The 26,221-nt window shown below is 37.7% G+C and overlaps 1 protein-coding gene across 1 annotated transcript in view; it reads left to right on the top strand.

The window, feature by feature from the left end:
• Positions 1 to 5,755: 5,755 nt before the first annotated feature.
• The window catches only part of SRP72 (signal recognition particle 72), a 27,369-nt gene continuing 6,903 nt past the window's right edge, over positions 5,756 to 26,221 (top strand). Inside the window, exons 1-16 of the mRNA XM_007115935.4 lie at positions 5,756 to 5,957; positions 7,843 to 7,963; positions 10,328 to 10,451; positions 11,752 to 11,895; positions 11,975 to 12,086; positions 13,634 to 13,665; positions 14,963 to 15,087; positions 15,181 to 15,238; positions 17,733 to 17,864; positions 18,739 to 18,867; positions 20,044 to 20,116; positions 22,074 to 22,138; positions 23,423 to 23,518; positions 24,403 to 24,506; positions 24,634 to 24,711; positions 24,938 to 25,075. Coding sequence (XP_007115997.1) covers positions 5,849 to 5,957; positions 7,843 to 7,963; positions 10,328 to 10,451; positions 11,752 to 11,895; positions 11,975 to 12,086; positions 13,634 to 13,665; positions 14,963 to 15,087; positions 15,181 to 15,238; positions 17,733 to 17,864; positions 18,739 to 18,867; positions 20,044 to 20,116; positions 22,074 to 22,138; positions 23,423 to 23,518; positions 24,403 to 24,506; positions 24,634 to 24,711; positions 24,938 to 25,075 — 1,640 coding nt within the window. The 5' untranslated portion in view covers positions 5,756 to 5,848. The remainder of the gene's footprint in view (positions 5,958 to 7,842; positions 7,964 to 10,327; positions 10,452 to 11,751; positions 11,896 to 11,974; positions 12,087 to 13,633; positions 13,666 to 14,962; positions 15,088 to 15,180; positions 15,239 to 17,732; positions 17,865 to 18,738; positions 18,868 to 20,043; positions 20,117 to 22,073; positions 22,139 to 23,422; positions 23,519 to 24,402; positions 24,507 to 24,633; positions 24,712 to 24,937; positions 25,076 to 26,221) is intronic.

The following is a 26,221-nucleotide window of genomic DNA, read 5'->3' as shown; positions in this document are numbered from 1 at the left end:
TTCACTTCTATGAGAAGGGGGCAATCAATTTTTACCAAAAAGATGTGTCCCCCCCAAAATGTTAAGAATCTCTGCTGTAGATGAAATCTTGATAAAACTTTTGCCACTGGCCTACACTGTCTATGCTTTTTCACCTCCCTCTCAACTGTTAACAAGCTGGCATCTCATCACTTCCTTCACCTGATCTCTGTGGGGTATGGTTGACCTAACTTCCTTTCTTGGACTGTACACCAAGTTGTTCCAACCTCAATCTTAATCATTCCTCATATTTTACTCTTTCCCTTAAGTATTGATGTTTTCTACTATTGAGTCCACTGTTTACAAATATTGGTAGTATTATTTTAATTCTTTATAGTGAATGTCTGTAGACTTGTATTTTCAGCTGTCCATTTCTGTCTGAATGCTCTAAACTTAACTCATCTTCTGCCAAGCCTATATCTGGCTGCACTCACTGTCCCAAATCAGAAGCTTAAATTTTATCCTTGATGTTTTTCTCTGACCTTTCATTTCTAACTCATCACCAAGTCTTGAATTTACCGTTTACCCATACACTGTACATAAACCTCAAGCAAGGGTCAAATTCTGTATTATTAGCCTGATCTAGGTCTTCATTGCTTTTTTTTTTGTTTTTTTTGTTTTGTTTTGTTTTTTTGCAGTACGCGGGCCTCTCGCTGTTGTGGCCTCTCCCGTTGCAGAGCACAGGCTCAGTGGCCATGGCTCACGGGTCCAGCCGCTCCGCGGCATGTGGGATCTTCCCGGACTGGGGCACGAACCCGTGTCCCCTGCATCGGCAGGCGGATTCTCAACCACTGCACCACCAGGGAAGCCCTAGGTCTTCATTCTTAACCAAACCTTTTTGAGGTTGATTGTCTAAGGACTTAGAACAAAAACTCTTAATTTCTTTTGCAACATAGACTCCTTTGAAAATATGAATGCTGTTGACCCTCTCCCTAGAAAATTGCACAGTATGTTTACTAACAGGTTCCATTTGTTCCTGGGTTCCCTGAAGCCTATCCATAGTCTGTAGGTTAAGAATTGCTGTTGTAACCCATCAAGGGAACTTGCTTTCCTGTTTTTCAGACTGTTGCATATCTGTACCTTTAGCTCTTAGAATGTTCTCATTTGTCATTAAAATCTACTTGTTAGTTACTAGAGCTTCATCTTCGCTTTCTCCATGAAACCGTCCCTGATAAACCTTCCAGCTACAGTGGCTACAGGTACTTTCTCTGTTGGATTGTAAGCTCCCAAAGAAGAGAAAACGTAATTCTACACTTTATATCCCTCACATTGTCTTATGCTCTGATGTGCTAATGCCTAGCTGTCTGTCAGAGATGGGGGAATTATAAAAATCATGTACTGCTTTATTTTCTAAAGTTAGATCACAAGAACAATTTAAAAGATTTGATTTTAACATCTTTGAACTTGGGCTTCATAGTCTCTGAATAGTCATCGGCTGCTATTTCAGCTCTTCTATCCCTACCTGGCAAAAGCTCCACCTGTTTCTGTGCAGTACATAAAAATTTCAAACACTGATTGAGACTCATAGATAGGACTGACCTTTATCAATGGTCATTGTTAGTTTCTTAATAGAGTGCTTATAGCCTCAGTAGTATAGTTCATCAGTGCTAGAGTAAATACTTGTTTGAAAGTATTTTAACTGTTATAAAAAGTAATTTACACAAACCTACCTGGTTTGCCATCTTTGGGTGTTTATACTTTCTGTGGGCTTATAGTTAAATAGAGGAAGAAAAATTGTTTCTGAATAACACTGTACTTAAACTTTGTATCTTAAAGCCACACTTAAAACTGCTTTAATGCCTTCTGAAATTTAAACAAAGCAGCCAAATAAAAGGCAAGGATAAGCTCTTGTGTGAAGCTTTATTCATTCATCCATGTGTGAAATACATGTTTTGCCTTATTTTATTCTAGGCTCTAGGAAAGCAACACTGAACAGAGACAAGGCCCTCGCCCTCACAAAATTTACATTTTATTGGGGATAACAAACCATAAAAGATAAATCAGATAGATTCAGGGAAGTATAAGTGCACATGAAGAACATCCAAGGTGAGAGGACAGTGATGGGGTAAGAGGAAGGTTTTTAAGGAGAGCAGGGCAATGATGTAAAAGAGGAAGCCATGCAAAGATATGGAGAAATAGTTTCCCAGACTAAACAGAAAGTAAAACAGCTTTGCCTTTTTGAGGACCTGCAAACATGCTAATATTGCTGGAGCTCTGTGAGCAAGGGTAAGAGTGGAAGGAGATGTTGATGTAAGCAAAGGCTAGATAACTTAGGGCCTACAGACCACACAAGTGTGTCAGGAAAAACCATTGGTAAGTTTCAGCAGGGGCTGACATGATGTATTCAACAGGTTTTTAAGTATTCTCTGGCTGTTGTGTGGATTAGAGGAGAAGCAAGGAGATTGGTTAAGAAGCTACTGTAGTCCAGTTGAGAGAAGATGTGACCTTCAACAAGTTACTTAAATTTTTTGTGCCCCAATTTCCTCGTGTGTAAAGTGGGACTAATACTACCTACCTCAAGGTGATTATGAGAATTAAATGAGTCAATATATGTAAAGTATATCCTAGCACATGAATGCATTATGTAAAAATCTATTTGGCTGACTGTATAGAATGAGTGGAGTTGATTCCGTGAAAATTACCTTGAATTTGATACTCCCTTCAGCTGATTTAATTTCTAAAAATAGGAAAAAAGGGCAGAGAGTCAGTATAATGTGACTTAAATAAAACATGACATGCCATAGAACATCCACAATTTCTCCCTGCCATCTTCAGCCCAGCAGTCCTTGGAAAGCCAATGGAAACGCTTACTTTTTTTTTTTCCCCGTTGCGGAGCACAGGCTCCGGACGCACAGGCTCAGTGGCCATGGCTCACGGGCCCAGCCGCTCCGCGGCATGTGGGATCTTTCCGGACCGGGGCACGAACCCGTCTCCCCTGCATCGGCAGGCGGACTCTCAACCACTGCACCACCAGGGAAGCCCAAAGCGCTTACTTTTAATGGTGCCTTTTGCATTTAACTCCTCACAACCTCAAATACTTGGGGTGGGGTTGTTAACCCAGCATTGTGGTACAGTGAAAACAGAATGGGAATGAAAAGATTTACTTGGGCACATTTCTCTGAGCTTCAGTAACTCTGCACTCTGTCCTCAATCCCTCTTACCTTTCCTTACTTTTCTTCATAGAATTTATTACCACCAAACATGGTATATATTTGTTTCTTGCCTCTCTCTCCCAACTGGAAAATACATTCCACGAGTACACTAGGTTGTCTTTTTGTTGTTAATTGTATCCCAAGCGACTAGTATTGATATAATGCCTGACATTGGCATTTAGAAGGCACTCAATAAATACTTGTGGAATGAATATATGTGCAAATTCCCATAGGTATGGCAACATGGAACCATACATAACTAAATATTAGAGGAGTATAACATGCAAGGGGAGTAGACAGTAACAAAAGATCATAAAGGACCTTACATGCTAGGCTTTGTAGTTTGCATTTTATCCTGAGGATAGAAGAGTGACATCAGGCATATGCTTTAAAACATCACTCTGGGGCTTCCCTGGTGGAGCACTGGTTGAGAATCTGCTGCCAATGCAGGGGACACGGGTTTGATCTCTGGTCCAGGAAAATCCTACATGCCGCGGAGCAACTAAGCCCGTGAGCCACAACTGCTGAGCCGGCGTGCTGCAACTACTGAAGCCCGTGCGCCTAGAGCCGGTGCAACGCAACAAGAGAAGCCCACGCACCGCAACAAAGAGCAGCCCCCGCTCGCTGCAACTAGAGAAAGCCCATGCGCAGCAACAAAGACCCAACGCAGCCTAAAATAAATATATTTTTTTAAAATCACTCTGGTTTGGAAGACTCCTGTTTCAAAAGGGGCAAATTAAATCCATACATTTATATCTTGTTTGCCACAAAACCCCATTAAAAATGACAGAAGAAACGGAAACACAGGAATCCACAGCAGAGGAATTCTGAGGAAATTTCTAGAAGCTACGAAGTATATGAGATCAGACTGATATAGAAACCAAAACTGTGAATCCTTACATAAAGTCAATGTTCTGAAAAGAGAGAAATGCACTACTAAGGCAGTGGTTCTTAGCTTTTGGAGGGGGAGAGGGGAGTTGGTATAAACACCTCTGGAGAATCCAATGGAAGCTACAAGATCTTTCCTCAGAAAAATTCTAATAAAATTTTGGGTATACCAAATGTCTTCCAGAACTCCCTTAAACCCTCTGAAATCCAGGCATAATTAGCTTGAAATACATGACAGTTCCACAGCTAGGAGAAGTCCACAGCCCTTCTCATGATTTTTACTAATTCACAGAGATTATACCCTCCTGAGCTAGAGCTCACTGGATCATTAGTGCTGTTTTTGCATTGTACATATTAACCAGATATGAAATGTGCCAGGCACCATAGAATATAGCCATGAGCTGGACATAGTTTCTGCTCACAAGGAACTCACAGATTAAGGGAGAAATAAGCAAAAACTCATTCAGTTAAAAAGTTGAGTACCAACTATATGCCAGGGAGTGTGCTAGATCCTAGGGATGCTGCAGTGAACAAGGTAAAAATAGTCCTTGGCCTCATGGAAATTACAGTCCATCTGGAGAGAGACAGGCCTTAAACGATGAGCAGTGCTCAGAAGTAGAGAGCTCCATAAGAGAGTGTAATGGGAAACCTTGCAGAGTCTGCAAAGTCAAAGAGGTAACTTTTAACCTGGAACCAGAAGGATACAGAAATAATGAAGGATGAAAAGGAATTAGCTAGTTTGCTGAGAAAGAGAGGAGGGGGGAAGAGGCAGGAACTGGTAGGATCGTGACCAGAAATGAGCCTGCAGAGTAGGCGGTCAATAAAATGTCCTGTCGTTCTCATCAAGAATACTCAGTAGGTACTCGGTTTGGACAAGCACATCTTGATATTTAAGGTCTTACAAAAACTCTAAATCCCCTATGTCTGTGTGTTACTTGAGTGCTTACTATGACAGGGTGCAGGAAGTATCGTTTATCCCTAGAACAATTATATATTATCCCTATTTTACAGCCGGGAAAACTGGGACTCTGATAACACGTTCACAAGTCAGACATCTAGAGCGTCACATAAGCCAGGAACTGAACCTGGGTATTCTCACACCAAAACACATCACCCTTCCAGTCTTACTGCCAACTGCTCCTGAAATGCGGCCCAAAGGGTAGCCAGGGGGTTTTCACCAAACTTGCTTTGCACTTGGAGATTCTTTTCTTTTTATTTGCCTTTCCTCATATTCGCTTCTCTGACTGAACTTTACCCAGAACCAACCCCAGGTTTTCCTAATCACCTTTCAAGATCCCAGTCAAATACCAATTCCTCTATGAAGTATTCCCAGGCAGCAAGGAGCCATCTCTCTCCCCCTCCCCTTCTCTCCCACTCCTTCAGATGACCCCCTACGGTTTCTAGTTGGTATTTTACCACGCCATAGACCTCTTATTTATTTTCCATAGACCTTCGCCCAGCTCCGCCTCTAGGGACTTGGACACTTCTCCGCCCCCAGCGGTCGCCCCGGAAACGCACGCTGTTTTTAGCCGAATCTGTTTGGTGAATCCTTTTCAACCCCTTCCTGGGGTCCGACGCCTCGTTCCTCCAGACCCGCTTCTAGTAAGGTGTACCGACTCTATCTTCGTAAATTTCTAGGTACGAGAGTAAAGACTGCGGTCTTTTACGCCGACTCAGGAATAAAGACGCTTCCGACTGCGAAACGCTTAGCAACCACCGGCTTCCTTCTCCGCTTGGCCACCTCCGAGATCCTCTTCCGGGGCAAGAGGTCGTCCCGCGTCTCCTCCAAGATGGCGAGCGGCGGCAGTGGGGGGGTTTCGGTGCCTGCGCTCTGGAGTGAAGTGAACCGTTATGGCCAGAACGGCGACTTCACGCGCGCTCTCAAAACCGTCAACAAGAGTAAGTGTCCCGGCGGGCGCCGGGGCGGGGGCGGGCCCGGGCCGGTGGGAGGATGCAGCCTCCTTCTGTAGTGCGCGACCACTTCCGAGCAGACAGCGGGAGGGGAGACCCCAGCCGCCCGCCGCTAGGGCCCGAACGCCCAGCGGGCGCGGGTCGCGGTGCCTCCGCTCCCCACGGCCAGCCCTGGGTCCTGGGTGGCTTAGAGCCACGTGTACTTCCGTTTTTACCTCCCCCCCCACCCACGCAGAAAGCGAGGGAGGGATTTAAAGAGACCGCAGCTCCCGACGTCTCTTCCAAACTGCTTTCTTATTTTACTCCGTTGCTTTCATGCCTTATTTCGCAAGTACTCCTCATTGCCTCCTCTTCGCTTTCCTTATGGCGGAGTGATCAAGACAGTATTGCTGAGGGAGCTTTTTCTCTTGGGCCGCAGCGGGGGGAGGAACCTGCCTGGGACACGTAATTTGGAAGCTGGCGCTGACAAGGTGGAAGCTGTACAGACTCAGGGTAGAGGGAAGGGCTGGATCTGGATGTCAGGCCTTGTCATTCCCACAGATAGAATCCCTCCAGCGTCCTTAGACCAGAAAATGTGTGTGTGAAAGCACTAACATTTGCAATAACGTTGCAAAGACAAATGTTAATCCTGTTTTTTGCCCGGTAACTGATCATTTTGAGTGAACTGTCTTCGGTGTGAGGTTCAACTCATTATGTTCTTTTATCCTTTACTGCCTAACTGTAATACGGCCATGCTTTTTAACGCTTTCTGTCGTGCTAAATTCTTTATTGAATGTGTTGCCTGTATTTGTTAGATTTGGAAATGTAATTACCAGGACAGGGTTTGACTGTTGAAAGAAGTAATAACGTACATGGTATGTCTGTAACGTACAAGTGTGAATTTTCAACAAACTATTGCTGGGTTAATGTGAAAAGAAATGATTGTGCCCTCAGTGCACTTTTGGTGATTTCAGACATTGAGGAAAATAGCTACTAATGACAATTATTTGATTGTTAAACTTGTTTTGAATTAATTTTGGCCTTTGCTAGGCCTGCAACCAATATTAATCAGCAATGTAGTAAGTATTGTGCAGGAATTGTTTAATCAGCAAGGGCTGTCAGTTCTCCAATATATAATTTCTTAATTGATAGAAATTACTCTGATTCTAGACTGAGATTTGAATTCCTATAGTTGCCCAGGAGCAAGGGGAGTGATGCTAGTCATTTTGACACTGAACAGCTGTTTAGCATTGAAATTTAGCCACCTGACTCCTTCCTTGCACTTCTCTGTAGTTATATTAGCTGAAAAGGGAAATTTTGAATGGTGTTTGGAAATATTGCCAGCAAAACAAATTGCGTTTGTATACTTTACAGCTTATAGATTCTTTTTTCAAAATATTCTCATGTAATTTTTTTAATAACCTTGTAAAATAGGTAATGCTTTCATACTTGTTTTGCAGATCAGAAAGTTGAGATTTGGCAATCAAATGACTTGTCCAAGACCTCAAGGCATTTAGTGACAAGCTTGTACTCAAACCTAAGTCATTTGCTGCCAAGTTTTATGTGAACTTTTTTCTTTCCCTGTGAAGTAATGAAATATGTAGGATATAGCATCCATTGCAAGATGAAAAAGCAGTAGAAAACAACTTCATTCTTGCTTCTTTATCTCACTTTACTTTTTTGGTACATGCATCTTGGGAAGCTATCTCACTGGAAAGTCTAACTTAACTCTCCTTATTGTCACTTCTTAACTTAAAAATAAAGATCAATCATTTAAAAAAAATGTTTTGACTAATCATTTCTGCTGCAGTAAAATTGGAAATGTAGCTTCCTGAGATGGGAAATGTGGAAAGGGAATGGATTTAAAAATTGCTTTCCTAAAATTGCTGTCTAGTACTGCAGATCAACAAGGATGATGTAACTGCCCTACACTGTAAAGTGGTGTGCCTTATCCAGAATGGAAGTTTCAAGGAAGCCTTGAATGTCATCAATACTCACACCAAAGTGTTTGCCAAGTAAGTGATTTAATTAGTTGTTTGTGCATGTTTACCACAGCTATAACCATTTCCGTGTTTTTTTCCCTACTATTCAGTGATTTTTGACCTTTTTCTTTCCTTCCCCTCTTTTTTCCTTTTGCCTGCCAATGGTGCTTCTGAAACTGGAAAGAGCAATAGTAACTTTTGTTCTTTTCTGCCTTAAGGAGCTTTTCTTTACCCCTATCTTCCCTTTGAACTACTAAGAAGAAGGGAAACTGGAGGGATGTAGGGCATAAACAAGAGTCACAAGATTTCTTGGAGGACATAGGGAGAACACCTCAGCAGAAGTTTAATTTTGAAAAAAAGAGCAGAGAGGGCAGAACATATAGGGTAGGGATGTATTAGTTGAGGCCTCTAGGATGGTTTGGGAGTCTTAACCTGACCTCTGTGCCTACCTCCTTTGAGAATTGTTTAGGTGAGTATGATTTTAGGCCAAGATCTTTCAGTGTCAGAGTTCTTTAGCAGCCTTTAGAATATATAGCAGTTTTTTTCAGTCTACTTTTAATTAATTAATTTATTTATTTTTGGCTGTGTTGGGTCTTCGTTGCTGCGTGCAGGCTTTCTCTAGTTGTGGCGAGCGGGGGCTACTCTTCGTTGCAGTGTGCGGGTTTCTCATTGCAGTGGCTTGTCTTGTGGAGCATGGGCTCTAGGCACGTGAGCTCAGTAGTTGTGGCTCGCGGGCTCTAGAGCGCAGGCTCAGTAGTTGTGGCACACGGGCTTAGTTGCTCGGAGGCATGTGGGATCTTCCTGGACCAGGGCTCGAACCTGTGTCCCCTGCATTGGCAGGCGGATTCTTAAACACTGTGCCACCAGGAAAGCCCTATAGCAGTTTTTTATTATTCTTAATCTTTTTCATTTATTTATTTAATTTATCATGTCATGAAACATGAACTTATAATCTGAATTGGTACTGTAATTTCATTTTTTCTTTACAGTTATGCCTAAGCCCCAAAAGAAATGTGTATTGAAATGAAGGTTGCAGCATATTTATTGTTTAATGTTTATAAGGTACAGAACAGTATATTGTATACTTCCTTTTGTATAAGAAAAGGAGGATATAAGAATTTCTATGTGTATTTGTTTGTATTTGCAAAGACAAACAATAGATGGAGAAACAATGAATAAAAATAGTCACTTAGGGCATCCCTGGTGGCGCAGTGGTTGAGAGTCCACCTGCCAACGCAGGGGACACGGTTCGTGCCCCAGTCCGGGAAGATCCTACATACCGCGGAGCGGCTAGGCCCGTGAGCCATGGCCGCCGAGCCTGTGCGTCCGGAGTCTGTGCTCTGCAATGGGAAAGGCCACAACAGTGAGAGGCCCGCGTACCGGAAAACAAACAAACAAAACAAACAAAAACTGCTCCTGGGGCTTCCCTGGTGGCGCGGTGGTTAAGAATCCACCTGCCAATGCAGGGGACACGGGTTCGAGCTCTGGCCCGGGAAGATCCCACATGCCATGGAGCAAAAAAAAGTCACTTGTGGGAGGTGAGTGGAACAGAGTAGATTTCAATAACACTGGGAGTAAAACCCTTTCATTGTATATACCTTTTTGTTTGTTTTACTTGGGCCAACTGCATGTATTACAGATTAAAAACAAATTTTTAAACTTTATTAAAAATAAAAGGGTAATAAAAGGGACTGCTTTCTACTAGTAAACATGTTTATGCTAGAATTCAGTGTTTTGATTTTCGGCCATTTTGTGAGAGAGGGAAATTTTCAAGTAATTTTTTGTTAGGTGAATAAAGGATGTTGCCATTTGCTTGATGTTTATTTTTCCTCACAGATTATGGTTGAAACTTCAGAATGTTGCATATGTGACATTAATGTAGATGAATTTTTAAGTCTATGTATGTAAGTAGTGTTTTTGTAGTTGTGTGTTTACCAGTTGTTTGATTACAAGCGCTATGTTCTTTTAAGATTTCTAGTTACTTTTTCTTTGCTAATTATTTGCTTCTTGACAAGTTAGAGCAGCATTATATGGCTTATCATAGCTTCTTAAATGGATTTAAGAAACTTCTATAACAACCCTTTTAAAACAATGTTCAGATTGTCTTTATATCTAAAACAGTTTTTAGCTAATTCAGGATTTCATTCTTATATATTCGTTTCAAAGGCCAGTAATTCTAATAAGAATAGCCATGAAAGCAAGAGAGCCTAGGGAAATGGATGTAATATTTTCTGCCACTTATGAGCCGTCTGATTTTAGACAAGTCGCTAACCTTTGTCATCTGTTGTTAATGGGGATTAAATAATATGTATCAAGCGTGCTTAGAGCAGTGTCTGGCTTATAGTGGGTGCTCTGCAGTGTTAGCTAATAATCAGACATTGGTTTTTCCTTTTTCAGTAACTCTCTTTCCTTCGAGAAGGCATACTGTGAGTACAGGCTGAACAGAATTGAGAATGCCTTGAAGACAATAGAAAGTGCCAACCAGCAGACAGACAAACTAAAGGAGCTTTATGGACAAGTGGTAATTACTGCTTTAAAATCCCTATTTGACAGTCGTCCTGTGTGAACGTGATCCTACCTATAGCAAGGAGCAGGGATGAGGAACCCCACCCATCCTGATGCTCCATAAAACTTGCTACCAAACCAGTTCTTGAGGTTTGACCATATTCCCTCCTTGATCTTCATATGAACAATTGCATGTATAGTGTTCTATGAACAAATGACTTCCTAAGGGTAATTGGAAAATTAAGAACTATCCTATGAAATTTGGACTTTTTAGTTGGAAAGATGAAGGCCAGTAAGCTTATATACTTACACAGTTTTGAAACAGTCTTTTTAGTTTTTAACTGATATTTTATTCTAAGTGTAAAATAAAGAAAATCATGATGAATAAGAATTTGGATGAATTCAGACGGTTCTTGAAATCCCTGGAAATATCTTATTCTAAAAGAGTTTTGAGACATACAATTAAGCCTAATGTAAAAATAGGGTTATTTATGATAAGAGGACAGAAATGTTATATTAGAACTAGCAAAACCCTCTTAAAATTTTTTAAAATGTCAGTTTAGGGCAAATAATGTATTGAATATATTGTCCCCAAAAGGTATTGTGAGTTTAACAAAGATTTGGGCAAGTTCATGGATTGTAGGTCTATAAAGAACTTTTCATGTAAACTGGGTTAGCTTAGGGTAGATTCCAGCATTTTGATATTGATGAAGGGCACACATCTCTGTCATACATGTAGACTAATTGACCCAAAGTGGCAGTTCTTATCACCCTTTAAGAACAACTTGAATGAAATAAGCAAGAATTATGTTGTATATACTTGATACTACCCTATACAATAGTTGGTTTCTGGAAAAGAGAAATGAAGATTCAGTATAATGAACTCCTAGGAAATAGTAAGTCCTTTTGTTAACATCTAATTTTGTTCCTGTTTACTGGGGCTTAGTAAACTTGTGGGAAATTTTTTTCATTGTAAGTCAGATTTAGGTAACGGTTGATTTCTACAGAATGGTTTTCTTTCACAACCCACTTAGACACTTACCTCACCTCAAGATGGGGGTCAATACAATGGCTTTTCTAACTGAATCATGCCTACAAATATGCAATATAGTAGAGATTCATTGCAAGTAACTTTCGGGAAGTATTAGTAGCATACAGAACTAATTGAAAAATTGTAAACGAAAAACAATTAATTGCCCACGTTATGCTGAGTTAGGTTTCTTACATGGTGGTTCCAAAAAAGGGTTTATATGGTGTTAGGGATGTAACACAATATTTGTCTTCTCTGATTTTTTATTTGCTATTTATCTCTTCAGTTGTACCGATTAGAACGCTATGATGAATGCCTGGCTGTGTATAGAGATCTTGTCCGAAACTCTCAAGATGATTATGATGAGGAGAGAAAAACAAACCTTTCAGCAGTTGTTGCAGCTCAAAGTAACTGGGAAAAAGTGGTTCCAGTGAGTATTTCTGTGTACTTACACAGCCGTGACATAATATTCCTGTCTAGTGTTTGACTGGTATTTTGCTCTGTGACAGGAGAACTTGGGTCTCCAAGAAGGCACACACGAACTGTGCTACAATGCTGCATGTGCACTGATAGGACAAGGCCAGCTGAACCAGGCAATGAAAATCCTGCAAAAAGCTGAAGGTTGGAAGTTTGTTAAAATATGTAAATGTAACGTGCATATAACTTTGCAAAGTATTTCCAAAAGTTAAAAAGTTAAAAACTTTGGGAAGTTTTTAAATGGAAATTATTGATGCAGTGGAAATTTCTCAAAATCCATCTAGCCTTTCTCTTGGGTTCTTGACTTATATCTCTCCTCTGTTACTACGTTATTCCTAAGCCAGTCTACTTGTCCATTTTCAACCACACCAAACCTTAAGTTTGAGTTTTGAGGAGGAGGTTTTTGAACAACTTTCTGTGAACGTTAAATGTAAATTAACCGAGTTAGTAAGCATTTGGTAAATATTATTATCATCATTATTATTGGTATTAAACAGGTACACAAATATAGTAACAATATGGTGTGCCACATTTATGCATTGATAACACTATTCAAGCACATTTTAACTCCACTTAGTATGTTTCCATATACAATATCTGTATGCTTTGAAGCTCTTAATTAAGTGAAAAAGAAAATAATTTATTAGAGAACTTATGTCTGGTCTCAACTCCTGAAACATTTCGACTTTCTTCTCCATACATTTCCTTTGGAAGCTATAAAAGTGGTGTTGTAGGGACTGCAATGAATGATGGGAAGGAAAAATGATGAAACAGGGTCTGTTTTATTCTTAAATATTGATGGTTAAAATAAGGGCAGAGGTTAGAACATCATGAGGAGAAAAATATGTTTAAGAATTATAATTTCTGGATCATACCCAGTATTGACAGTGGTATGGGAGGACATCCTCATATATTGAAGGTATGAATGTAAAAGTAGTAGAGGCTTTGCAGTGGGCAGTTTGGTGCTGTGTAGCAGATTTTGAAATTTTCATACCCTTTGATCTAAGAATTTCATTTTTAGAAATTTAAGGAAATAAGGGAATAATTAGATAACATCCATATATATATATATATGAATTTAATTGAAGGGATGTTCATAAGAACAAAAATTTAGAAACATGAATTTCTGTCCTATTAGAAGACTTTATTATAATCACAGACTAGATTACCATGCAGTCATTAACAATAGTCATGTTAAAAATAATAACGTAGATGTAAATGTGTTATAACATAAAGATGTCCACAGTATATTAAATGGGGGAAGGGAGGTTTCAAAATAGTAGACTATCCCACTTTCATTTAAAAATGTAGCTGTGCATTTACATTAAAAAAAAAATAGCTGAAATGCTACAGTGGTTATCTTTGGGTGGCAGGATTATTGTCCTTATTTTTATACTTTTCTATAATTGATTTTTTGCAATCAACATTTGTTACATTTATATATTTTAAATTCCCTTAAAAAAATTTTTTAACATAGGGATTACAAGTGAAAGAAAATGCCAAAGAGCTAAAGTAATCAAGGATAGAGAATATTTATGTAATATATTTGATGTTAACGATAAATTCCAAATCTGCTTGTCATTAAAATTATCTTAAATCTTCTGCCTAAGAATTTAGTTCTTGTTCTTTGGAAAATGAAAGAAATGAGAGTTACCCAGCAATGTTAATTTTAAAACCATTTTCTCCTATAGATCTTTGCCGCCGTTCATTATCAGAAGACTCTGTAAGTATTCCACTGTGGTTAAACCCAGATTTTATACTTCTAATATAAATTTTTAGGAGCCTTTGTAGCATTTATTGACTTTTTCAAATGATATTGATTCATTAGATAAGAATCACAGAAACCCTCTTGACCAGTTATTTGATGGACTCTCTTAGGGTGAGAAATTACAATACAAAATTTTATATGCCTTATGCATTTCATTTTAAATTCATATAAATTCATTCTCCTGTTTCAGATGTAGGGCTCAGGTCTTTGAGTAACGTCCTATTCATAGGAATTCCATGCATATTTCTTACATAAACTATATATAATCCAACAGTCATGATCTCCAGGTTTTTTTTCTTAAGTGTAACAATACTTTAAAGACAGTTGTGAATTAGTTTCATTACAGAGTCCTCTTTTCACAGAATTAGTTTCATTACAGAGTCTTTTTTTTTTCTTCATTTTCTGGCTCATACCTAATTAGATAGTAATTTTCTTTAGGAACTCACCTTTGTCAAATACTTCTGATCATTCAACATAGTTTTCATCAAAGCAAGTCTCTTTTCTCATGCATAGTTCTTGTCTTACTACAATACTTAAGTTTTATCATTTCTTTATCAAACACAACTGGCATAATGGGATTGGAAACAAATAAAGTCTGACCTCCTGGTCAGCCTATGCTTACCAGGTGAGAGTAGTAGCGCCTGGTATGGCAAAAGAGCAGCCTCCTAGCCTTGAGCATTCACTCTACGTGGGCATCAGTCAACCTCTCCAAAGGAATGGAAAATATAGATTGATCTGGGGTATCAGTTAAGAGAGCTGCTACTTTAATTACAGAATTAGTTTCAGCTTTTGAAGTTCTTTGTACGGTGATAGTTACTAGTTAGAATTTTGTAGTCTTTGGATTAGAATTATTTTAGAATTAAGAGTGAAGCATTTTGAAAAGTGTGTTTCTATGAGAAAATTGTTTCCAGAATTTAGGGGTATTGTAAAAAGTTAAACTTGTATGCTGTTTTTCACTTTTTTTTTTTTTTTTTTGTCTTAGCTTTTTAGAGAATAAAAATGATCAGTGAATGGTATTCCTGAGCTTGTCGCCGTGTCCTTTCCAGAATTTGTCTTTTTGCCATTCTCATTTAAGCTTCCCTCTTTTGGTAGCTATTCCTAAATTTTAGCAAACTGACTCTACAGGAAAATTCCTGAAAATTATATGTCTTCTTTAGGATGATATGTCTTCTGAATCACTGGATCACTTGGTTAATATGTGGATCAATTTGGAGAACTCACAGGAAAAAAAAATATTTCTTCTTCTGCTTAGGATGGGACTGAAGAAGACCCACAGGCAGAACTGGCCATCATCCACGGGCAGATGGCCTATATTCTGCAGCTTCAGGGTTGTACAGAGGAGGCTTTGCAACTTTACAATCAGATAATAAAACTAAAGTAAGTGGGTTATTAAAATGAAGTGTCTTTTATAGGGTATGAGTTTTCTTTTTAAAGGTTTATTCCTTTTTGACTGTTGCTTTTTGTTTGCAGACCAACAGATGTAGCATTGCTAGCTGTGATTGCAAATAACATCATTACAATTAACAAGGTATGGAATATCCATGGTTTTCTTACACTATTTTTTGCTGGAAGCATATTACCCCAGCCTTGTTCTAGGATAAGTTTTTCCATGACAGAGTCCAGTTGCAGCAAAATCACAATGGAGAGTTTTATTTAACTCTCATAATGATTCTGCAAGGTATATTCAAATAATAAAACTGTTTTGTAGTTACATACCCTGGACTTTAAAATCTTACCCTTTTCCTATTGTTTTTAAAAATTATTATTCTATATAATTATAATATTAATATAATTATAATATTATTTCCCATTATCATTATATGGAGAATACTTATTAGAGAAATAAGTTGTTTGGACTTTGATTTCTTCATCTAGTAAGTCTGAATACGAGTTTTCCGTATATAGTTTTTCTCTTTCCAGTGGTTTTTATTTCGGGGGAGAGGAGGCATGGGCAGGTTCTCTCTCTTTCTCTGCCCCCCGTGTAAACTATTACAAGCATGTATATAAACAATCCTAAAGAGTACTGTACTAGTCAAATGAACCACCTTTTGGAACATTGTTCTAATGGGAAGATATTTCAAGTTCAGATTTGAAATTCAAGTCAATAGAAAATTAGAAAAGTAACATTTAGTTTCTTTTGATAGGCTATGTGATTTTCCAAGTGCCAGCTTATTTCATCCTCACAATTATCTTTTAGGTGGCAGTACATGTCTCCAATTTATAGGAATGTAATCTGAGGCTAAAAGGAGTTAAGTGATTTGTATACGATCACAGCCACTAAGAGGTAGAACTTGGATTCAGATTCTAGTCTCTGACTCCAATGCACTCTCCTTTTAGGCCTGTGTGGTATCTCTCTCCCCCTATAGCAGAAATTCAGAGGGTTCTCAGATGTAGGATAATGGCATTAGGGGGGTAATAGATATAGGATGTTGTAGACCATTGGCATGGTTTAGGTTTCCAAAAATTGATGCTGGCATTTGACTCTTAGCAGCAAGATGTACCTGCCTATGTTTATGAACAATTTGAAATGCCAGTGAGGACAAGTTGTTTTTATCTGATATATAATTGTGGGGAGGAGAGTATGTGAAGTACTAAATATCTCAATCTAAATGTATTTATACACTGAATTTTTCTTCAGTTAACATTTATTTCTAATTTTTTATTCAGTATGGTGCTGGATGCAATAGGAAATGCAAAAATAAATATGAAATGTGGTTTTAATCATTACATAGTATAAAAAAATCTAGTGTTGAAAAAAATTGTGCACATTTATATTTCTTGTTGTATACTTTGTAACTACAGTATTTGGTGAAGGAAGATCTGGGTTGGCTAATTTGAGTAGAGCCTTGAAGGAGGGATATGGTTTGAAGATTAAGCAACAGCATAAGCAAATGACTTATGGAGGGAAAGTGAGAGAGCCAAAGATATGAGGATATGTACATGCTGGCTAGTTAAGAAAAAAAAAAGTTACATTGAATGATAATCAAGTTGTGGGAGACCTTGAAAAATCGAAAGTGTTAATAAGTGCCATGGTAGTAAAGTTTAAGAGAAGTCTGACAGTGGCATGCATGGTGAGTTTAAGCACTAAAATAGTGACATAGGAGTACCAACTGGAAATATGGTTTCTTGAGGATTGATTTATATGAAAGCCAGTTTCTTGCTGTAGATTTAAAATAATTTCACATTGGTTTGGAGCTTCACAGTAAAAAGAATTTATTTTAGATTTCTTCTTTGCCTCCTTTTAGTCTTTAAACTAGTAGAAGACATGGTTTAAAAAACACAGTGGGGGCTTCCCTGGTGGCGCAGTGGTTGCACGTCCGCCTGCCGATGCAGGGGAACCGGGTTCGCGCCCCGGTCCGGGAAGATCCCACATGCCGCGGAGCGGCTGGGCCCGTGAGCCATGGCCGCTGAGCCTGCGCGTCCAGAGCCTGTGCTCCGCAACGGGAGAGGCCGCAGCAGAGGGAGGCCCGCATACCACAAAAAAAAAAAAAAAAACACAGTGGTAACACATATTTGCAAATAATATTTAACAAAGTTAGAATACTGTGCACATAGTAGACACTTAGATGCCCTTTTTGTCCTTGTCAGGGTGCAGTGTGACTTAATTGTCTTCCATTCTTATTCCATTCCATTTGCTTATGTATGACAATATGTCAGAGAGGAATAAGTTACTTTCCTCATTTGTCATCTAAATTCTAAAGATAGTTTGTAGAAATTGCAAATTTAGGTATTGTTGTAGTCCTAATTTCCACTGTAAGATTTGTGCAGTCCCTTTGTACTTTTCATCAAAAAGCTAAAAAAAGCATTTAATAGTAGAAACATAAAACCAAACCAAGAAACCAAGCCAAATTTATATGTACCTTAGGAGCATAGGCACCCCAGCCAGGTAGGTGTATTATCTTCCAAGCTCTCTTGTTGTGTTTACATAAAATAACGAAATGAAAGAGGAATAAGGCCTTGGAGTGTTAAAAGAGTTGAAGTTTGAGATTGCTGTTAATGGTGAATGAACTTTTCTTTGTCAGGACCAAAATGTCTTTGACTCCAAGAAGAAGGTGAAATTAACCAATGCAGAAGGAGTGGAGTTTAAGCTTTCCAAGAAACAACTGCAAGCTATAGAATTTAACAAAGCTCTACTTGCTATGTACACAAACCAGGTAGGCAACAGACCTCTGGTTCCCCTGGCTAAACCTTTTGGAGTATGGCACATGAGGCATAATGGGTGTATCAGTCCAGTCTGTTTATATTTTTGCTTATATTTTGTCTTAGACTCATGTAGTCTTCAGAAGGTCATGTATCATAGATTTTATCTGTTAAGTAAGTAATTTGCTCAGTTCTTTGTAAAGGTCTGCAGTGGTGGCTTTTAAGAAGAAAACACTATTCACGGCTGTAAATGAGATAATTCTCACATTACCTTATTTCTAATTTCTCTGAATTAAAGGAAAAATCATCATAGATGCTGATCATGATTATAAATTTAAGATCCATCTTTTTAGTTTGTGCATAATCACATCAAGTTATATATAAGAAGGGCAATTCTAACTCCAATGTATGTAAATTCTAATTAAATTATGATTTTGTACTCTTCTATAGCAGAGGTTTTCAGTGGGGGACTGAGAGGCAGTAACATTTTCATTATTTAGAACTGAGTCAAGTTGTTCCTAAATACTGTAGCAAGAAATACCTATACATTTTGTTGCTTTGAAGCAAAGGCTGACACTTGATGTGTTCTGGTTTTTTTTAAACAAAATTCTGCAATTTAAGCATCCAAATGAATGTTTAGGACTTATTCTTTCCTAAATGCTTTAAGAACTCATAGCTTACATTCAGTAAATGGAAATCTTTTTCTTTCAGGAAAAAATTGAAAATACTGTAAACCACCTCTCTTACCCTAGGTAGTTCTTCACTTAACTATTTTGTTTCAACTGGTTTCCTTCCACCTCCCCATCCTTCTTTTCTTTTTGGTCATTCACTTAATGTTTGATTTAATTAACCAGCTTATTTTTGTTGGGGGGAAATACTGTCTTTTAGGCAGAACAATGTCGCAAAATATCTGCCAGTTTACAGTCCCAAAGTCCTGAGCATCTCCTTCCTGTGTTAATCCAAGCTGCCCAGCTCTGCCGTGAAAAGCAGCACACAAAGGCAATAGAGCTTCTTCAGGTAAAACAATTACTTGCATTTTTAATGAGATGTCAGGTAGTTGTAGCCTTGTTTTATTTTCATTATTATAATAATGTACAAGCTTGTAAATTTCATGGGAAAACTAATAGGTAACATACCACTATACACATGCCAGAGTGTCACTTTAGTTAATTCTTGGGCCACAGCTTTGTTTTATATAAATTTGCATTAGTAAATGTTTGCTATAAACTCCGAAGAATGCTTTTCATTTGGAGATCGATGTAACACTAGTTAATGGTTTGTTTTAGACTTAAAATACCAGAACATGCTTAGCCCCTTTTTCAATAATGTATTTTCTAGTAAGTCCCAATCCAAAACCTCAAACAATTACAGAGATACTGACTTTGTTTTTAATTAAGCTAAACCAAACATTAAATCACATTCGAATTTCCTGAGAGTAGACTACATTGGAAAGTTGGACAGCATAAAATTAGGACCATCCTGAGGGGCAAAGTTGCCAAGTAGGGATCCTCAGTAAGAAGTCGTCATTTTTTTTTTTTTAGTATCTTTCTTTAAAAAAAAGGAAAAAGAAAAATCTATGTAGTAATTTTAATTATTGTTTCTCTACTGGCGACTTCCTAGAAACTTGACATTATTGCACTTTCTTTCAGAGCACAATTTTAAGCAAAGTGTGTGTCGAATAAAATTTTTCCAAATTTAAAATTTTGACCTGAAACCAGAAGTTTAATGTTTCAAAACTGGATTTAAAATTTAATGAGAGGACTTCCCTGGTGGCGCAGTGGTTAAGAATCCACCTGCCAATGCAGGGACACGGGTTTGAGCGCTGGTCCGGGAAGATCCCACGTGCCGTGGAGCAGCTAAGCCCGTGCGCCACAACTGCTGAGCCTGTGCTCTAGAGCCTGCAGGCCACAACTGCTGAGCCCATGTGCCACAACTGCTGAGGCCTGCAGGCCTAGAGGCCGTGCTCCGCGGCAGGAGAGGCCACTGCAGTGAGAGGCCCATGCACCGCAGGGAAGAGTAGCCCCCACTCGCCTCAAGTGGAGAGAGCCCGCGCATAGCAACAAAGACCCAATGCAATCATAAATAAATTAATTAATTAATTTAAAAAAATTTAATGAGGCTGAAATAAGTAATTAGAATATGTGCGCTTAGTTGTGTAAATGTGATTTTTCTTCCCAACTAAAAAAATTCTAGGAATTTGCAGATCAGCATCCAGAAAACGCTGCTGAAATTAAGCTGACCATGGCACAACTGAAAATTTCCCAAGGTATTCATGATTATTTCATTATGATTAAAATAATCCTGTTAATGGAAACATATGATTGGAATGATTCTGAAGTAGTTGTGGACTATGTGATTTTTTAAAATTTTTGCATAAAAGTGAAGCATAATGCTGTTTCAAATATGAAGCTAGATTGTGTGAACTCCCAACAGATTTAGTAATAAGTTAGGAGGCCTTTTCTTGGGTTAATTCCTAAATTGTTAGAATGTTTCTCAATCCATGCCTTGAAAGTCTGTAGAAGCATAGAATTCCTCTGTTCTATACTTGAATTTCCTGTGTACGTCATGTGTAGAAATGCTTATATCTGTCACTTGGTAGTATTTGCATGAATTAAGAGTTACTTTGCTTCTTAGTTGTCAAATTTTCTTAGCCTTTTATTCTTCATTTATACTCTATAACCCATATCTTTGGTAGAGAAGAGGCAAGGAAGTTTAATGAGAACTCGTGTTTTTGAATCTTACAGAGAACTTACCGTTTTTTGTTTATAATTTTGAACCAGTGTTGAGTATCTAGAGCTGTGTTGTCCCTATCTGGTAGCCATTATCCATATGTAGCTATTTTAAGTTTAAATTAAAATTAAACTGGATTTATTTTTTTTAAGATTTATTTATTATTTATTTTATTAATTAATTTATTTTTTGGCTGTGTTGGGTCTTAGTTGCAGCATGTGGGATCCTTCATTGCAGTGCACAGGCTCTTTGCTTTGGTACACAGACTTCTCTTTAGTTGTGGCGTGAGGGTTGTTTCTCTTCTCTAGTTGTGGCACACAGGCTCCAATGCATGTGGGCTCTGAGTTGCGGCGTGCGGGTTCCAGAGTGTGTGGGCTCTGTGGTTTCCAGCACGCGGGCTCTCCAGATGAGGCGTGCGAGCTCAGTAGTTGTGGCACATGGGCTTAGATACCCTGCGGCATATGGGATCTTAGTTCCCTGACCAGGGATAGAACCCGCGTCCCCTGCATTGCAAGGTGGATTCCTTACCATTGGACCACTAGGGAAGTCCCAAAATTAAACTAAATTTAAAATTCAGTTCCTCAGTTGTGCTGGCTACATTTCAGAAGTTTCATTGCCACGTGTGGGTAGTTGGACAGCATAGATAGAGGATGTTTCCATCATCACAGAAAGTTCTATCAGACAGCTCTGGTGTAGACCATACATTCTCAGTAGGGGTGATAATTGGTTTGGTGCACAGGATTGAAAAAAATCTTAGATATTGTGATGGCTAAAATGAAAAGTTCATGGGTAGAGGGGAGGGGAGTTGGCAATTAGGAAAAAACAATGTCTAAAAAGGCATCTCAGTGGGGTAGTAATGAAAATCAGGTTGAGACCTGATAGCTACCCTATTCTCACATTTCTTATCTTCCTCCTTTGTTTCTTTTTCCTTTTCCCACCTCTCTTTCTTCTTTTTCTTTCCTCTTTATCTTCTTTTCTCATCCAGTTTTCAGTTTATTTTTGTGAGGATTATTTATCATACTAATATTACTGAGAATGAGTCTGTCATGGTTATTGTTTTGTTTTGTCTTTAAAGACTTTGGAAGGTTTGTTATTGAGGTTTGCAATGAGTAGAAAATCACACTTTAACTTTGTAGGAAACTATCCGTTGCACTCATATCTACAGTAACAATTTCAAGGCCTTTAGGGAAGGACTCCTACCTTTAAGTTACACTCTGAAAAGGGAGAAATAGAACTCAACAGATTGGGATCTGGGAGACTTCTTTTCTGGTAGTAGCTCTGCCATTAACTTTGTGGGCATAAGCAAGATATATTGTTTCTTTAGGATTTAATTTCCTTTGTAAAATGAATAAATAGAATACATTATTCCCAAGGTCCCAAAGCTTGAGTGTTTAGAGATGTTACAAAATATGACTCTTAAATTTTTTATCATTTTTTTCCTCCATGAGATGCTTTCTTCATTGTGATGCTGATTTTGTTTTTATTCTATTAAGGTAATATTTCCAAAGCATGTTTGATATTGAGAAGCATAGAGGAGTTAAAGCATAAACCAGGCATGGTGAGTTCATAACTAAAATATTTTAAGACTGAAAAAGTAATGGAATTAATAGTTCATTAGTATGTCTGATATTTCTTTGTTTTCACTTTAATTTCTGCTTATTTATTCAAAATGTAGAAGTTATAGTTAAAATAATAGCTTACTAGTGTAAATTTAATTACATTTTATGCTCTGCTTTGCATTGATTTATTATTTAGTCAAATGTGTCAGGAACTGTTTAGGCCTTATATTACCACTTGAAAGCCAACCTTAAATATCCTAAGACATATATAGGGAATTTCTTAGCCTATTATTTTATCATGTCTTCAGTGTGAGTTCTTTGAGTTAAAACAATTTGGTAATAATGGCCTACGAATTTAGTTTTTAGTTCTCTGATTATTCAAGCATCACGGGTTTAGATCACTAATATAGCTGTGAGCACATCTGTTTCGAAGTAAAGACATTCTGTAGTGGTGGTATGTACATTTATTGTACAGGGACTGTTTCATTTTCCAACACAGCTTGTTTACCAATGTCACTCAATAAATGTATAATAGTATTAAGATAGTGTTTTCTCTTTTGAAGAATCATACTTTAAGACTGGGCTGTGATTATGTTAGAATCAAATACAATATATGGCTAACAATAATCTTTCATCTAGGTTGTTGGATTTATTGGCATGAAAGTTTTTCAGATATTCCCTGTTTATCCTTTAGGACATAATATCTGTAGGACATTTTGTTCCTAGTACCTTTTTTTTCTAATTAGTCTAGCCAGAAGTTTGTTAATTTTACTGATTTTTCTCAGTGATCTGGCTTTTTGTTTCTGTTTCCTTTTTGTCCTCATCTGCCTGTGGTTCCTCCCCCTGTCACTCCACTCCAGTTACATGGGCCTCTTTGCTGTCCCTCCAGCACACTAGGCAAGCTTTCACTGGCTTCATGTAGTGGAGGCCACATGCAAGTTTAGCCTCTCTAGTGTGTGTACCTCAGTGATCATATAAACTAATTTTCTAAGTGCTTCTTCTCAACTTCTGTATTTACCTTGTTGTGTACTGGTAACAAACCATTTGTGAATGAGCTTTAGGGGAGGTATTTTTTTACAGATAATCACCTTTGTGTTTGGAAAACACTATTGTTGTTCATGGTATTTCTAGTTATGCATTAGCAATTTTTATGATGATGCTCTGCTAGCACAGAGCGTAGCAACCTTTATTTGCTGTTTCTTTAATGTTATTCATTTTCAAAAAGTTTATTCTGAGAGAGAAGGAGGAATTCTGTTCACTAATTTATACTTTTGGCTGGGTAGGTGTCTGCATTAGTGACAATGTACAGCCATGAGGAAGATATTGACAGTGCCATTGAGGTCTTCACACAAGCTATCCAGTGGTATCAAAACCATCAGGTAAAAAGATGGAGTAAAATGTTATGAGGGTATCTTTTTGCATAAGAATAAAAAGCTGCAGCAGTGAACTCAAAATTAAGGAGAATTGAAACATTTCAACTCACTGTTTAAAAAATGGAATGCTGTTAGACTGTCACTCAGTTTTTAAGTATACCAGATCCAAATAAAGTTATTAGAAGAAAGAAATGGCTACTCCAAAAAAAAAGCAGCTCAGTTATATTTTCTGAAGCTCCCTCCTGAGTGTATGTATGTGTATTTGTGTGTGTAATCTCAAGAAATAAGAATATTAATTGTACATGCTTGTGTATAAGAGAGCTTAGTGGCTAGAGAGCCCATGGATGGTAGTAATTGGTAGAACAGCAGTACATAGAATAACTGTATGTCTGTATCTAATAGGAACATCATCGTTTTTTCCAGTATGGGTCTCTGCATAGGCAATATCCAACTTATAGATATACATACACACAGGGGGCATTAATACTGTTAGCACTATTAGCAGTGAAGAGATATTAGTGTTCTAGGAAGCATCGTGTCAAATTAATGTTGACATTAATATGTCAGCATTAGAGAACTATATGAGAACTATAGTGATGTAACTTTAAGATTTGGTTATGCGGTATTTCTAGTTGTAGACAAGACAATCTAAATAGATGGGTTGTATACCAAATTCATAAATTGGTCTTCACTTGTACTAATTTGTCTGTCCCTCTGTGTGTGTGTCTGTGTGTCTGTGTGAATTTCTTTTTGTTGTTTCGTGCATTCAGTTAAACTTAAGATGAGAAATTTAATGGATAGGTCCATTTTAAAGATCTAATGAGTATAACTTCATTGACTTGCTAGATATTTAGCTTAAAACTTTTTTTCTTTCTTTATTGAACCTATAGCCCAAATCTCCTGCTCATTTGTCCTTGATAAGAGAAGCTGCAAACTTCAAACTCAAATATGGACGGAAGAAGGAGGCAATTAGTGACCTAGAACAGCTATGGAAGTAAGCTCTGAAAGGTGGAGGTGCCGAAATCCAAGTTTTATTTGATATGAGGGAGTTATTTTGCTTGTTTATGTTACTTTCTCCAGTTTTATAAACTGTTTAGTGACTTTCTTATTTCTTCTTTTAGACAAAATCCAAAAGATATTCACACCCTGGCACAGCTTATTTCTGCGTACTCACTTGTAGATCCTGAGAAGGCAAAAGCGTATCCTTTTGATTGTTCTAGACAGCTCCCAAGTAGCGCAATAAATCCCTTCCCTTCCCTGTTTTGACCAGGGCTTTTTTGTTATAAATTTCAACAAACAAAACCCCTCCTCTAACTATTAAAAGCAAAAATGAGAATTTTTTGATCAATGTGCCTGAAAAATACAGTGATAGATCCAAACACATATATATATATATTGTGTTCCTGAACTCTTGTTCTATCCCAGCCTTAGTAAACACTTGCCTTCGTCAGATAGTATGTCTCTAAAAGTAGATGTTGAAGCTCTTGAAAATTCTCCTGGTGCTACGTACATTCGGAAGAAGGGTGGAAAAGTTGCTGGAGATAGTCAACCAAAGGAGCAAGGGTAATGTTTTTCATTGTAACATTCACTAATGCTGATTTTAAGTTATATAAGGAATAAAAAATGCATTCTTGTAAAAATTCCATGTGAATAAAGTTTAAGTCCACTTTGTTTCTTTTCCCTTCTCTTTTGCTGTGCCCAGCTTTTTGTCCTTGTTTCCCCTCCTCCTCCCCACCCATAATTTACCTCTGATACTAATTTAGTGTGTTTACTTCCAGATCTTTTTCTTTGTGTTTGCACACAGAGCTGATATAGAAATACTTTTCTTAGATTTTTTTTTTTAATAGAAATGGGATTATATTGTATTTAACTGTCTTCGAATTTTCTTTCATTTAATAAGTCTTAGAGATTTTTCCATATTCTCAATGTAGACATATTTTATTCTTTTTATGCATAGTATTCCATAGGCTGGATGTGTCTTATTTACCTGTGAGATATTGATGTACATTTAGTACATCATTTAGAATTCTAGACCAAATTTCAGATAAGGTTTATTTTGCTGATTTGGAGGAAAGTTAGCCAACTTCAATAACTTATAAGAAGTCAAATTCCAATTCTTTTCTTGTTCTCGTACATTGTCATCTCAAAAATAGCAGAGGCCTACTAAATAAACTGTTTTAAGATTCTATTTTTGACTCAGGATGAATAGAGAATGGAAGAGATATAGCACTTCCCCAGTGTTGTGACTTCATAATTTTTCAGTTTTCTCTTTTTTTGAATGACTTTTGAAATCTAATTTTTCATAATTAAAAATATATATATATCAGCAACAGTATATGATTGACTTCATTATGAACTCTGTGTTTGTTAAAAGGGTATTACCATCCTCATAATAGATTTTAAAAAGTTAAATAAGATATTGGAGTCTCAGAGATATTACATTGTTCCAAATTTCATTTTATCATGATCCTAATTTCAAGCCTTATCAAGAACTCCAAAATAATTAATTCAAGCCAGGTCTTAGGAGATTTTCATACAATGTGTGTTTAAATATTTTCAGTATTTTTGTTTTTCCTTTTCCAAAACAGGGCTGGGTAATTAGTAAGAACATACAGTTCTTTTCTTTTTTTTTTTTTTTTTTTTTTTTTTGTGGTATGCGGGCCTCCCTCTGCTGTGGCCTCTCCCGTTGCGGAGCACAGGCTCCGGACG

Source organism: Physeter macrocephalus, chromosome 7 (assembly GCF_002837175.3).
Source record: "Physeter macrocephalus isolate SW-GA chromosome 7, ASM283717v5, whole genome shotgun sequence".
NCBI lineage: Eukaryota > Metazoa > Chordata > Mammalia > Artiodactyla > Physeteridae > Physeter > Physeter macrocephalus.
This window is presented reverse-complemented; position numbering and strand designations above follow the sequence as displayed.